The sequence below is a fragment of the Mytilus californianus genome, unplaced genomic scaffold, assembly GCF_021869535.1.
Source record: "Mytilus californianus isolate M0D057914Y unplaced genomic scaffold, xbMytCali1.0.p SCAF_4, whole genome shotgun sequence".
Classification (NCBI taxonomy): domain Eukaryota; kingdom Metazoa; phylum Mollusca; class Bivalvia; order Mytilida; family Mytilidae; genus Mytilus; species Mytilus californianus.
The window spans coordinates 47779149-47795703 of NW_026262690.1; the positions used below are offsets into that span (position 1 = coordinate 47779149).

Consider the following 16555-nt stretch of genomic DNA (forward strand, 5'->3'; position numbering starts at 1 on the left):
TATGAGAGCTTCTGTCCAATGGTATCATAGGAGTTGCGCTCACATGGTGTCATAGGGGTTTGTGTCGGACATAAGAACAGACAAGCTGATTACCCTAGGTCTTCTGCTGATTGATCAGTGGGCCCTAAAAATAACATGAACCATGAAAATAAGGTCACAGACACAGGATATTTTCCAGAAAGAAACATCAGATTATAAATCATATCTTGATGTATTATCCAGCTCTCCCATCATCTGAAATACAAATGTAAAAATACTTTACACCATTCTGGCAGCTAAAAAGTTTTCTCCAAACATAATTATTATAACATCCTGGAAAACATGGAATTTTGAAATACCAACTTGTTTTGAAAAATTAAAGCATCACATAAACAATACAATCTATAAGAAAATATTTTCAGATAAGATAACTTCACACACAAGCAATATAGCATTACATTACCATGCTGCTAAAAAGGCCTATGGGGAAAACACTGAGATAAGGATCCCTACAAATGTATGTCTTGCATTCTGTGACTTTCACTGAAGATGAGACAAAATGAAATAATTCCAAATATGATATATAGTTTTTATTTTATTTTAGTAAGAATATTAGCTCTTCTTTCAGTGTTCTGAAACAGCGCTCTAATCATTTGCTTTACTTCAGTTGCTGAAAATTCATTGGCAAGAGGACCTTTACCATCAGCCCATCTATCTGCTATTTCCAACAAACTAGCATTGAGTATTGAAATGAGTTCACAAAATCTAAGCCATTTTGGTACGTTCCTCTGTAGTTCTACTTTCACATTAATTCCTTCTTCATCTAATGATTCAAACAGACCTCCAGCTTTGTCCTGTATCAAGGTCAGAAGGCTACCTAGATGTTTAGCATCATCCGAAGATATGTCCTCCAATATAACTATACTTGCAACAATGTCTGATATCACTCCATTCATTAAAGTTCCTAAAATAGACAATATGCGAAATATACTGTAGATGGTAGGATTTATAGAAAGATGATAATATATATATTTTTTTCAATTTTTTGCATTACAGAAAGATGTAATACATGCATCTTTTTTTAAAATTTAAAGATAGTTTTTCATAAATTTAAATAATACAAGGGAGTCAGGCATTGGTGGTTGATGAGATCTGTTCAACTTTGATGTATTCTTGGCAATTCCTGGTTTACCTTTTTATGGATTATCTTAGACAATAGGTGAAATTATAAATATTTTGGGATGTTATACCTGCTATTAACAATGTCACAAATTTTAAAGGTTTATAAAATAAACTGATGCACATCAAAATATCTTATAATCATTAGACAAATGTACATACCAGGGCTTCCAAAATTATTTTTAGCCAGCCGGACATTTTATATATTATCCCGATTTTAATCCCTTAAGACTAAATAAACAAAAGGCAATTATGGTAATCAGTTGCCGAGTTGGCCATCCCAATGTCAATCATGATTGACATTTTAAAAAAAAACGATATTAAACTTTCTTTGATTCAAATTCGAAGTTCTGACGTAAACTGTTAAATTGGCAGTGCATCATTCGAAGTGTGCAACATCAGCGTACTTATATCTGCCTTAGACTCTTTATTTGTGCAAAATAACGTTGTCAAAAACTTTACTTTCGTTTTTAAATCGGATGTTATCTTTACAATGGTAAAACATGGACCAGAGACGGATACGAAAATTCCGTGTACGTTTGCAAAGCACGAATGAGTGTAAGTAGCTCATTCTACGCTATTTCTTCAAGAAAATATTCGAAATAAACGTGAGATAAAGGTATCAATGACAATTTAAGCATTTTTTGAAAAATTAGTATGCATAATTAAATTTCACACCTGCGCACATGCGCACACGTGTACTAGTTCAAACAGAGACATGTCTCGTTCAAACAACGTGGTTATGACGATTTTTAATTTTCACCTTTTTAATTTTTTCATCAAATCATATTTGTAAATGTATTTCTGATAATTTAAATCTTTTTGACTAAATTAATTAGATGCAAACCGGTGAAATGTAAGAAAATAACTTTGAATAGACCGATCAATGTCCGGTTCAAAATAGTTTACCTGTCATCTGAACAGGTAAATTTCAGCTGTTCGACAACTAATTAGCCTTGATTAAAATGAGAAGGTATTAAAGTAGGGGTTGTTTTGATAGTACTTAATGATCATGTCACTTTTATGACCGGAAATGTGTGGCTGTTAAAGGCAAAAGGTTGGGTCAAAAAGATCGCGAATTATGTTAAAATGACCGTCTCTTAAGAAAGCCTTGAAATCTAAAAAGTAGATGACCGTTTCGTGCTTTGTCCAGCCGGACATTTACCAGACATTATACAAATGTCTGGAATATATGACCGTTTTGGAAGCCTTGGTACATACACCAAAAATTAATGTTGATCAATGAACCAGTATAAGGTGAAGATCAGATAACCCTACCAGACAAAAAAGTACACCTTACAATCATTCTTTACAGCAAATTATAGTTCACCTATATCATAAAGTATCTGAGAAATTACCCCAATTACAACAAGAGTGCACACACTGAAATGTCTTGCCTGTTTTACTTATGATTGATTTCATGTTGAAAGTCTGTAATATGAAGGTTGTACTACAAGTATCACATAAACTAACCATTATCAATGTTCTATGAAAATAAGGTCACAGTCTGATGAACCATGCTAGACAGACATGTACACTTTACAATCATTCCATTCACCAAATATAGTGCTATCACTAATAGTACCTGAGAAACAGATCAAACCACAAAATCTTAACATTGACAGACGAACCAGGAAAATGAGGTCAAGGTCAAATGAACCTTACCAGACAGACATGTACACCTTATAATCATTCCATACATCAAAAATAGTTGACCTATTGATTATAATATCTGAGAAATAGACCAAACTACAAAAAATAAACATTATCCAATGGACCATAAAAATGAGGTCAAAGTCAGATGACACCTGCCAGTTGTACATGTATATACACCCTTCAATTGTTCCATACACCAAAAATAATTATCCTTTTGTCATAGTATCTGATCAACTGATAAACTGACAAAATTACGAAAAAATTATCAGTGACCAATGAGCCATGAAAATGAGGTCACAGTCATATGAATCCTGTCAGACAGACATGTACACCCTACAATCTTTCCATACACAAAATATAATGACCTATTGTTTTAATATCTGAGAAATAGACCAAACCACAAAAACTAAACATTGTCCACTGAACTATGAACTGTATGGCAGGCATGAGGACCTTGCAAGGTAGGCACATACCAAATATAGTTATCCTATTACTAATAATAAGTGAGAAATTAACATTACAAAAAATCTTAACTTTTTTTCCAAGTAGTCACTGAACCATAAAAATGAGGTCAAGGACAAAGGACATATGACAGACGGAAACCTCAGAACATAAGGCATCTGTATACAAAGTATGAAGCATCCAGGTCTTCTACCTTCTGAAATATTAGCTTTTAAGTAATTAGTTAACGCCACCACAGCAGATCACTATCCCTATGTCTTGCTTTCTGCGCCAGAAGTCGCAGGCTAGACAAAAACTTAACATTGACCAATAAACTTTAAAAATGACATAAGAGTCAGGTGAACTGTGCATTCACCAAAAATTAATGTTGATCTATGAACCATTAAAAGGGAAGATCAGGTGAATCCTCCCAGACAGACATGTACACCTTACAATCAAATGATTGGGTTGACCTATTGCTGATGGTATCTAAGTTGAACAAATCACCTATACTTAATGTTGATCACTGAACCATGAAATGAGGTTAAGGTCAGGTGAACCTAGTCTGACGGACATCACATGTATACCTTGCAATAATTCTGAATACTCATTATAAAAGAAACAAGAACATGTGTGCATAGGACCTCAGTCCCTAGATTAAGCTATCACATTTCCAGGTTTAGTGACTCCTAAAATCTGAGTTAAAGGGAAACTCCGCAAAAAAATGAAAAATTGATATTTTGTTCTTTAAGCATAAAAAACCACATGTTCATAAATAAAAAACTTTTATTCTCTATGTAAAGAGATCAAAATCGATTTTTGAAATTCACTATCAGTTCTCGACATATCGCCATCTTGTCGGCATGTTCGATCTAAAAAGTCACGTGATATCTATAAACCACAAAGAACAAAAAGAATCGGGGATTTACCGACCGTGCGTTTAAAACTCCCATCATCAATTGGGGATTACCGTAGACGGTAATTCAGTGTCAAAATGTCTTGTCAAGCGTACAGTTGTTCTGTCAGACAAGGTTATGACAAAAGTCTACATAGTTATCCCAATCCCACAAAAAAAGAAAGAATTGTATCAGACATGGTTGTACAACCTTAAACTAACAGCAAATAGTTGCATCTATAGCAAGTACAAGTTGGTGTGTGAAGACCATTTTGAACAATATTGTGACGAGGGAGATTCGATGGTAATTATCCTTTTTTAATAACAAAATAACCTAGCAGTTCTGATAGCTATAGTTATCAAATCCTTATATGATAAGATCCCGTTGAATAAAAAAAATATAGATTTGGTGAGGAAGAACAGTTTCAATTATAAGAAAGACAAACGCAGTGTTCTTGTAACAATCACTGATTTACAGAAGATTCATTAGTATGCCTCTTTTATATAAAGTGCATTGATTTGTATAAAGAATAGTTCCGTATTTAGACAAGATAATTTTTCAATTAATAAAGTTATATACGATATAAAATAACATTTTTTTAATTATGATATTTAACGGCTATTGACAAGGAGCAATGTTAGGAAGAGGTTTTAGCTGGAACATAATATGTTGATATAGTATAATATTCCCAGGTTATAGATATGTAAATATCGAAATATCGGACATCTCAATTTTTTTTATTAAAAGTGTTTTTTTTTAACTAATCTTTGAATTATATCAAATTTATACGGAATCAATTCGGATCGGTCACTTAAAAAGACACTTAAGTTAGCTTTACAGTTAAATGTGTGACTCTATCTGGTATGTTCGGTGAAAAATTTATAGGTTTTTTTTCTTTTTAAATTTTATTTACGTTATCTTATTATATATATATATTGGCTTCCTCCCGAATTGATAATAGGTATGTCAGAATTATTGATAGATGTCGTGTCAGAGCGACACATTCAGTTAGGTATCCCAAGGACGTATATTAGATACACGTCCCTGGGTATTCCAGTGACATCCTGTCAACTAAAAATTCGTATTACACAATTATATAATACAGGTTCATGCATGGCCTCTTTATTGAGGTACCCGGTGTGCACAGGTAACATTTATTGAACCATATATTTGTGTCTAACGTTGTTTATCTTGTGTGTGTTTGAAATTATAATTCCACCTTTTAATGAATGATGTTCTGATAATAATATTATCCACTATTTTTGCTGATAATAAGTTTATTATTATAAAATTATAAACATGACATTTGAACATTTTGGTAAAATGAATATTGTTTTGTCGTGATTCTGGAAAATTCTTCACGCAAATACAAGCTTATGTCGATTGGCAAACATGCAGATATATAAAGTAATGCAGCACTTATAGTCACTATCAATATTAATTCATTGAAGATAAGAGAGTCCCTTCTAATATGTCTAATGTCTCTATCTTTATAAGGATTAGGACGACAGGGGAAAAGGGAGCGGAGTTAGAGTGGCATAGTGAAAAAAAAATAACCGAATAGAGAACAATATAGAGAATGATCGACGAAAAGCGAAAAAGTCATTGTAAAGGAGCGGAGATAAAGAGAGGCATAATGAAAAAAATGTTTGCTTGACAAAGTTATTGCTGGCTTTGATATTTTTAGTTATACAAAATCACACATCGTGTTCCTAATTGGTATTCACGTGCACTAACTTGATGCTGGGAACAGTATATTAATATATATGTTCCTGCTTGATGTGTTAAATTTCTCAATAGCATGGTTAAAAATAATTAGTATCCCATTTGTTATATCGTAGTGTCACGGTGTTACTTTGTTAAATTTATTTATTTTGTTAATGATTGTGTAAATAAGAACAAATCTGTATAAAAACTTCATACCATTTTAGTGATTGCCTATAGGCGTTTGATTATTGTTACATTTAAGATATATTTATACATTTAGAACCTTTCATACATCTTAAAGTAAAAGATGTGTGTCAGAGTTAAACGACACAAGAACCCTGTAATACTAGTACGAGAGTATAGCATGTAAAAATTCCTACTCAATATGGTTGTATTGGAAATCTTTTCATACAGATTGACAACTCATGGTCCGACATGCATGTGATATTTTCCACATGACGCTCATAGTTCTTTCTACCATCATCATCTTATTCATTAAATATTGCTGTAAACATTGATGGTCCACACCCAAACAAAATGGGAGTAATATACCTTCAGATCTTCTCCGTGGTATACACTTGTGAAATATATAGACGAAATTCGGTATTGAAGTGAATCTACATCTCACAAACACAATTTTTGAATTACGATTTTGAGTGAACACCCACCAAACCAATACAAACGTATGGCAAGATGATAACCATGCAGGCATTTAGTTTTCGTCAGACACAAGATAAATAATGACTCTCATAAACGTGTATACGCATGCAGTTTTAAATATCAAGAACAAGCGGTCGATGTCTATAGATCATTGTTAAGTCCGTTTACTAACTGTTCAGAGTCAGACATGTCAATAGTTCATTCTTGGAACCTTCATATACCCCATCCGACGATGGGAACTCTTTCTGATAGTGTTGACAACATAAGCTTGTTTATCTGTACAAGTGGTTGCATGGCCTCTCCTGCCCCAACAAACAAATACGCTACTAGTCTGCTATCTCTGGAGCTCATCCTCAATGGCGCTTATACGTCAGGAAACTTACAAGTATACTAGTAAAGATTGTTTCAAGAACAACGAGGTTGGGACGAACTGTTCTAAAATCGTCAATATCAGTAATACATTACTAAGATATGCCTTTAATTACAACAACTGTATTACTAATTTGGATTAATGACGGCTATCCTAAAAAAATCCTCAAACAAATTAATGTATTAGCTTAGATTTATAATGTATGTATATTCATTAATGAAATAAACCATTATTGGTTTTCTTTTCACAAATAATTTGTCTAAGTGATTGTCAAATGAATTTAACTATGTAAGAATGAAATGTTAATAAGAAAATTAAAAAAAATCATGCATGTTGTACTGTTGTATTTTTTCAATTAAAAACTTTAAGATTGCGATAGTTTTACGATTGTTAGCATTTAAACATAGCCAGATTTAAATACAAGTTAAAGAATTCCGGTAAAGTAAATTAAACAGATGTGCAATGATTATTAATTGTGAAATGTAACATTTAATTTTTAAGATTAAAAGTACTATTCTTTTAACTTCATATCTTAACTTTATGCTAATTGCATAGAACGTAACCGAAAATTGTTCCATTTTAATATTGTAACACTTCCGGAATAAAAAAGTTGAATGTTAATTTTCAATTAATTTATACAATTTAATTATTGTTTCTCTATTGTCATCGGGTATTTCATCTGGGTATATTAAACACGCTATACTCTTTCTGTTAATCCATTCAAAATGACAATATTCACACCTGTGTACGCTTGAATTCACACCTGTGTACGCCTGAGGCTAAATTGCTGCAAGGTAAAGTTTAAACGAATTCTCCTCAAACCGAGAAATAAACAATGACTTTACAAAATTATATACACACTCTGTTCACAAAAAATTTTGCATTGAAATGGTTATCAAAGTTATAACGGTAAATAAAACTTAAAATATTTTCAGTTCAATATCAGTAAAAATGTTCTATAGATATTTTATGAAAAAATCTTAATAATTTTTGAAATTAATTCGAAAATATTTATATTTAAAGATAACTCCATATAGGAAGTCTTATTCAATCAATACAAAACGGTACACACATATTCATTTTCTTTCATTCTTATATTGTGGTTATTAACTACGACCAACGGTCATCTGTGCGCTTTTAATTACATAAAATTCTGATAAGCAATTAAGACTTTAACAGATTTTATTTTTTCCCATGATTCAACAATACGGGTTAAAACGTCACAACCCAGTGACGTAGGTCAACCAAAAAAGTTACAAATACTTGATTTTCTCCGTTATTAGAAAGAATATAAATTTAAAACTTTGTGAATGTGTTTTTTATGTTAAGATGAACATATTTAGATGATAAGTAAAAAATCGCGGAGTTTCCCTTTAAAACCTCTATTTTGCCACATATTTTAAAAGGCTTACATCACAATAAACATGACTGTGTACTAAGTTTTAAGTTCTTAACTACAACTTCATGGTTATTTACATTAAACTAAAACTTAAACGTGACATGGATGGATGCACAAAAGGAAACACTATTGATTATAATTTTTTTTAAAGATTGAAACAGGAACTTTGAAAATAAGGTCAAAGACAATGGTCATATTCTAGATCACGCAGACAAACCAAAATGCATCTGTTTACAAGATATGAATTATCCAGGATATAGAAATATACAGCCTTATAAAAATGGTTAATGCCATCAACGCTGCTTACCAACATTCATTAACAGTCTTCCCATGGAGACAAAACCAAAAATGACTTGTGAAAAATGATTAAATACAACTTGACATGTAAAACTGACATTTCTCTAATTCCCTTATGTCAGAACAGTGGTGTAACAAAAGTTTTTATTTCACAAAGGATGGGTGGTCCAAGCTAAGAGACTATGATACTATTTCATACATGTCACATGATAATGTAAATGATTTTGTATATTAATGTATTTTATCTATGGACAAACTTTTCCTGCTTGCAATTGTCAACAATCTTACCAACAGCTTTTCTATAAATAGATCCTGGAAGAACTTCCTGCCACACTTTTTGAAGATGCTGGAACTGGAATAAAGTCTGCTTTATTGACTTCTCTGCATCAAAGTAAACCTGCTCATCAGAAACGTTTACAAAACCTGAAACATTTCGATACAAAATGTGATATTTGATTTTTAATATTTCATGTAATTTTATCATTGATACATGTACAATGATATGCCACATTGAAAAATTGAAATCCAACATAATTAATTATTACTCTTTATTGAAAAAAAACACCACTCCTTCCTCAAAAAATGGACAGGTGTCCTGACTGCACTCAGGAACTAAAAAGTACTACATTATTGAAAATATATAGAGTCATAGTCTGTGCATAACAAACTGTACAATGGACAAGTCATTAAAATCAGATGAAGGGGAATTAAATCTGTCATGTGATAATAAAGAAATTACAAACATCTGCACCATACAAACATTCGGTCTTTCAAATACATGTTCAAAAAGTCTCTTCAAATCCTGCCTTGTCTATTTCAAATAAGTAAATAAGTTGTGGTCAAGTGCTTACATTATATGTACTTCAATCATTTTTTAAATAAAGTAAAAAAGAAAATGTTGTCTGTTGTCATAGAACCCTATATTTTTTTTTATAGATTCAACTAGGTTTCTTATATCCGTGAGCAATAATTTCAGTGGTAACATTTGTTATGTACCTTTATATACCTGTATGGAGTACTTTTCTTTCAGAATGGATAGGTCTTTCTTTTGAAGAAACAACCCAGACGATACCAAGTTTCAATAAAATGTGCTTCAAGGCATAAAATAATGACCTGTGATATAACATTAACAGTACAAATTTTCTGCACCAGATGCACATTTCAACAATAAATGTCTCTTCAGTTAGGTCATTTTTTTATTTTCCCTGATTTAATTGCAAACTTTACTACTATATAAAAGAGAGAAAAACAGTTATTCTGAATAGATCATTAATTTTTTTTTTTAATCTGCTTTGCCACACAAAAGTTGTCATGTTACAAGAGGAAAAAAACATAGCATCCCCTTTTATAAAGTTAATACAATAAATTACTTACAAAGGTACTTGTATTTTTCATACACAGCAACAATTCATTTGTTTCTTGTTTCATGCAATTACAATTACATTTTTATTGTAACTGGACAGTGATTTTGAAAGTTTATATCTAGATTAATTAGTGAGTTTTATTTCACATTATAAATGAGCTGTAGTGTGTATTTAAACCTAAACACATAAAAAGAATATATATATATATATCAGTAAAATAGTAACAAACCATACAAATCTTTACAGAAAATAATATTTTTGACAGTATTTAAGTCAGATAATGCACATTTTAAGGTTTTTCTTGTAGTATAACACACCTTGGGTGTAAGGATTGGCTAAAGAAAGAAATCAGACCTGCCAACTTTTGAAAATCTCCATGGGGGAGTTAGTGTGAGACCAGATTTTTAAGGGTTACAGTTTTTGCGGCGTTTCTTCTTGCACTTTTTTTAACTCTTGGAATAGTCTCATATTTCTTCTTTTTTCTTTTGGTATACTGATGATGAGCTAATAAGCCTAGATTTATTTTATTTGCAAGATTCTTGTACTTATTACTAAGTAAAGTAACTTAAGAATAGAGAAAAATGGCCTAAAAAAATAATGGATACAAAGTGAAGATCCCATCCCCTTTTCCCCCTCCAAAGACCTTCAGATCTTTGAACCATGACTCAAAAGACCTAAACCTAAATGTCCTAAAGTTAGAAGGATGAAGACAGATTTTGAGTAAGTCTATCCGTATTAGTGAGAACATGGATACAATTTGAGTTATCTTTCTTTGTGTTCGGAGGTGCTCTTACCGGTGGAGGCTTATACACAGTAGAACTAGACAGAAACAAGTCTGATTTCAAAAATTTTAACGGATTTCAAGATTAACTCTGTTTTCTAATGAGTTCATTACAGTTTTCGTCTTTCAGTTAATTACCATTTTGTCATAAAACTATGGTAAACTTTGCAAATTGTGATCGATCACATGATAAATAGATTAAAATTGTAATGCCGACTGATCGATTCTGTTTACAAATTAATTAATTTTGAGGATTGTTATGACCCATCAGATAAGCAGATTACCTGTAATAACAAATTATGACACCTGTTGTGACCATTGATTAGCGCAGGGTCGTAAAATTGTCAAAAATGTGTCGTCAGGTAAAATTATAGATTTACAGAAATTGATCAGAAAAACTTCAAAATCAGTAACCAATAACTTTTTGGGTAGATTTTGTGAAAATCAGGATTTTGACTTGCTTTACGATCCCGATATCGGGATTCGGGTTAAGGCATGAAAATCAGGATGATACCGCCAAAATTGGGATAGTTGGCAGGTCTGAAGAACTCCCTATAGTCGGTCTTTCGTTTGATCAATCCTGTTATACAACAAGAAAAACCTTAAAATATACATTATCTATAACCTGATGATTTAGTATGAGATCACTGAACTTGTTTCTATTGTTTTTTTTGCAATCAAGTATTTCAGACCTTCCTAAGAACTTATCCTTGTATGATTTATTGTTGATGCTTGAAAACAATGTGGTGAATTTCAATTGTTTGTTAAGGTTACTATGAATATTTTGGAAATGGTCTACTGTCAGTGACTGTTCATATACTTTGTCTAGTTTTAATATTTTACAATCATTACATCATTTGAGATCTAATTAAATTGTGATCAATCATAATTAAATTGATTCCTCTGTTCACATTTAATCAATGTACAAATAGATGATTAAGCTACAGCCACATTAAAACATGCATAATTAAAGTAAGTTGTTCAAATTAAATTGTTAACTCCCTTTCAAAAAATTATCATTTTAATAGCACCTCTTAGGGAACTAAAACAAATAAATCACAATAAATCATTCCATAATATGGACAAGGTTTAATTTAATATTTATAATGTCTCTTGTTTAGAAGAAAACTTTACAAATTTTCCTAATTGCCCTATATAGCTAGTACAAAATAACCATTATTATAAGACATATCAGGTCTTTTTTCCAGTCTTATCAAATTTACCTTTAGCACCTTCCAGATATACAGTCATTATCTTTTTCTGTTGAGCTAGTTGCTGTAGAAAATGTTCAGCACCAAGTTTTCTGACTTTTGGAACCAGATCAACAAAGGTTGAGCTTATGTTGGTTGGTAGATTTTTACTGAACTGGTGCCCTAATGTCATCAGGTGATGAGCAATAAACATACAGTTGTTATGGAAAATAGCTGAAAATTACAAGTGATAAGAATTAAGCTACAATGTACATGTATGGTACAATTTCTCTGAGTCATATGGGGCCTTTTAAATCTTACTATATGTTATAAGTTTTGCTCATTGTTGAAACCTCACAGTAACATGCAGTGGTTTATATCCTTATGAAACCAGAGTGCACACGCTGAAATTTCTCTCATTCTGCTTTACTGATGATGATTGATTTTAAGTTGAAATTCTTGAAGTCAAACATTTTTTTAAATTAACCAATGACAGAATTTATTTGCTCTTCCTGCTGTCCAATCTTTTATTCTACACTAAAACTAGAGGCTCTCAAGACCCTGTGTCGCTCACCTGATTCTACTTTGGTTTTGGAAATCAAGTAAAAATAGATTAAAATCATAACAGATACCCTAATAATGATTGATGCCAAATTTGGTTTAATATTGGCCCCATAATTTAATCAAAAGCAGAAGAATTTTTGTAAAGTTTACAGAAATTATTAATAAATTCATTGAAATTGTAGAAAATGACTTTATAAGGACAATAACAAGATGTCATTTGACAATTTTGCTCATGTTGACTTATGTGTAGATCTTCTTTTCTTGATATTTTTGCAGTTTACAGTATATCTCAATCTATAAAGATACATGTATTAAGGTCTTCATCAGCACCTCATAAGGAACATTTATGCCATGTTTGGTTTCAATCCATTCAGTGCTCCTCTAGAAGAAGCATTTGTATGTATTTCCCATAGGTTCTTATGTTAAACTAAGTTCCCTTGCCGGGCAGCCATCTTGGATGATGGTTTGGCTACAAAGTAACAACACCTCGTTAGGAACATTCATGCCATGTTTGGTTTCATTCTATTCAGTGGTTCTCTAGTAAAAAACATTTGTATGTATTTCCCATAGGGTCCTATGTTAAACTTACTCCCCCCTGCTGGCAGCCATCTTGGATGACAAATCAGCTACAAAGTAACAACACTTGGTCAGCACCTCAAAAGAAACATTCTACCATGTTTGGTTTCAATCCATTAAGCGGTTTTCTAGAAGAAGACATTTGTATTTATTTCCCATAGGGTCCTTTGTTAAACTAAGTCCCCTGTTGGCAGCCATCTTGGTTGTTGGATTTGCTACAAAGTAACAACACTTGGTCAGCACCTCATAAAGAACATTCATGCCAAGTTTGGTTTCATTCCATTCAGTGGTTCTTCAAAAGAAGACTTTTGTATGTATTTCACATAGGGTCCTACTCCTTTGTTAAACTAAGTTCCCTGCTGGCAGCCATCTTGGGTGATTGATTGACTACAAAGTAACAACACTTGGTCAGCACCTCACAAGGAACATTCATGCCATGTTTGGTTTCATTCCATTCAGTGGTTATCTCAAAGAAGACATTTGTATGTATTGTCCATAGGGTCATTTGTTAAACTAAGTTCCCTGCTGGCAGCCATCTTGGATGATTGATTGGCTACAAAATAACAACACTTGGCCAGCACCTCATTAGAAAAATTCATGCCATGTTTGGTTTCATTCCATTCAGTGGTTCTCTAAAAGAAGACATTTGTGTATGTATTTCCCATAGGGTCCTATGTTAAACTAAGTTCCTCTCTGGCGGCCATCTTGGATGATGGATCGGCTTGAAAGTAACAACACATGGTCAGCACCTCATAAGGAACATTCATGCCATGTTTGGTTTCATTCCATTCAGTGGTTCTCTAGAAGAAGTTCAAGATGTAAAAGTTAACGACGACGACGGACGCCAAGTGATGAGAAAAGCTCACTTGGCCCCTTTGGGACAGGTGAGCTAAAAATTAGAAACAAATTGATTATTATACAGCCCAACTATCAACATAAATTGTTGTTACATTTATTTACTATAAAAAGATAATACTACAATTAAAAATGTTTCCTACCACTAAGTTGAGGAAATTTCAGAAGACTGTCTCTGTGAAATGTTGGGATCACACTGCAAAATAACTCAAACATATTTCTGACTGCAAAGAACAGCTGTATGGCACATTGTTCAGAACTTTCTGTGGCTTCAGTCAAGGTATCATAGGCTACATTCATCAACTCCTGCACACATACACTGAATATAAAAATAAAACAATGATACAAATAATAAAAATATCACAATAATTATTCATAACAGTGAAGCTGGAATGAATATTTGATCCCTACAAAAGTAATATCTCTTGGCATAGTTTTCAATAAAAGATTAGAAAATAAATATATTATACATGTATTTGCCAGTCAAAGATAAATGCAAAACACATTATCTGCCAATACATGCATCTTTTCACCCTGGAAGGGAAGTGCTCTATACTTTTTATCAGCATATATGAACCCTGCCAAGATACTGTAAGTATAATTTCACCATTTCACTGAGTTGACTGCCAACTTATGGTTGTATTAACCAAGAAAGGAGCTATTTTTGAACCAAATCTGCAAAAGTTATGTAGATTCAATGTTTAATTCTGCAAATTGGAGAAATTTTAAAAATGCAATTGATCTTAACCTCATAATGTCTTCATGGTCTTAGGGCCATTAAATTTATTAAAAGGTCATGTCTGCACAATGAAAAAGGCAGCACACCAAAGATTACAGAGGAAAAGAGGGCCGGCTCTCTGTGAAAGTGGCATATTTGAAACACTGCCTTGAATAGATATAAATCAATGACTTACCTAATATGGCACTCTGGTAAGCGGAAAGTGTTAGAACTCAGATGTACTTCATTAGCTAAGTCCAGTTTTCTTTTCTTCTTTCCCCCTCCACTATCTGGACCTAGGGGAGGTAATTCTCCCAAGGGTTTATCACTGGACACTTTAACTGTATTATGAATTTCTGTTGTCATCAGTTTCCTTGCTCTCTCTAAAATTGCCTGACATTTCTTGTTGGCAAATAAAACATTAATATTCTGAATAAAATCAACTAGAACATTGTTGGAAGGTGGTATGAAATGAATTTCCACCCATTTACAGTGCACTGTGTCAGTCATTAAGACAATATCTTTGAAGCTCTCTAATTCACTATTATTGGTGGGAATGGCTGCCTTTAAACATTCCTTGATAAGTTCTAGCACCTTACTTGATATTGCTGACCCTAACAGTTCCATTAAATTTGGGTATGGTTGTTTTCTTCCTTCTACATTGAACAATTTCAAAAAGCAATCATTTAGTAGGTGTAAAATATTTCCAAAATTTGAGAATACTTCTTTGGGGTGCTGGTAAGTGCTTTGCTTGTTTCCTGAAAAGTACCTTACTTGTATAGTACTACTATTAGGACTTATAGCAACCTGACAATCTGAATCTGTTATCAAAGGGTTTAAAATGTATGTCAAAAGCTGATTTCCAAAGTGCTGCATTTTGGATTCAAGAATTCCAAATTTATGCATGGCAATAACAATTCCACGAAGGCTTTCTAAGCTATCAGCATCTTTTTCTAACTTTAATTTACAAATGATCTCCCCTGTCTTTTCACTAACTTTTGTTACATCCCAAACTATCAATTCTTTCCATTGATCACCTAAATCAAATAAGAATTTTTCTTTCTGAACACAACTTTCTTCATGAAGAGCTGATAGAATTTTGATTTCACTATCATCTTCAGTAATTGGCTTGCTAAGAGAAACCTGTATTTCCAGCAAAGCCTCAGCAGCCTTCGCAAAATCTTTGGACTTGTTGGCTAATGTAGCACACTCCAGTGTATTCTGGATCTGAACAATTTTATCTAAAACAACAAGGACTTCAGATGCTTCCTGGTACTGTGTGTTCAATGTCTGAAATACTCCAGTTGACATATTCAGCTGACTTTTAATCTGCAAAAAAAACAATCAAAAGTCTTGGTTATACCATCTATATTTCTAAAACAGGTGAAATGGAATTCTTTGTCATCAATCACATTAGAGTGATTAAATTGGAAATGCCTAGATTTTGGATTTATACATAAAGACTGTTAATAAAACCCTCCTGGTTTAAAAAAAAAAAAAAAATCTTTTTTTTTCTTATGTGTTCTGCTTAATTTATAAGGTCAGGGGTAAAATTTTATCAATTTTATCACCAAATTAACTTACATGGGCAACATGGAGGGTGCATCATGTTGAGCAGCATCTGCTGACCCTTCTGTGGAACCTGAGATCACATCCAATTTTTGATGGGATTAGAGTTGCTCAGTGTTTGATTGTTTTAGGTTGTGTTTTCCATATTTTTGCCATGTAGTTGTCAATTTGTCATCAAATTATGAGTTTGAATATCCCTTTAGTATCTTCCACCTCTCTATCATACAAGTATTTTATCTACTGGTACAGGTAAATAATTTTGGAGGTAGAGTTAAAATGGATTTGCCTTAGTCATTCCAATTTTTTTCTAAAGTTATATCATAAAGAAAGTAATATTTTCTTTTCTTTAAATTT

At 32.4% G+C, this 16555-nt stretch overlaps 1 protein-coding gene across 1 annotated transcript in view; it reads right to left on the reverse strand.

Moving 5' to 3' along the window:
• Nucleotides 1–554: 554 nt before the first annotated feature.
• The window catches only part of LOC127738141 (centromere/kinetochore protein zw10 homolog), a 35875-nt gene continuing 19874 nt past the window's right edge, over nucleotides 555–16555 (reverse strand). Inside the window, exons 3-7 of the mRNA XM_052249281.1 lie at nucleotides 14829–15961; nucleotides 14058–14233; nucleotides 11953–12153; nucleotides 8873–9007; nucleotides 555–943 (exon numbers count right to left, since the gene is read on the reverse strand). Of these exons, the coding sequence (XP_052105241.1) occupies nucleotides 570–943; nucleotides 8873–9007; nucleotides 11953–12153; nucleotides 14058–14233; nucleotides 14829–15961 (2019 nt within the window). The 3' untranslated portion in view covers nucleotides 555–569. The remainder of the gene's footprint in view (nucleotides 944–8872; nucleotides 9008–11952; nucleotides 12154–14057; nucleotides 14234–14828; nucleotides 15962–16555) is intronic.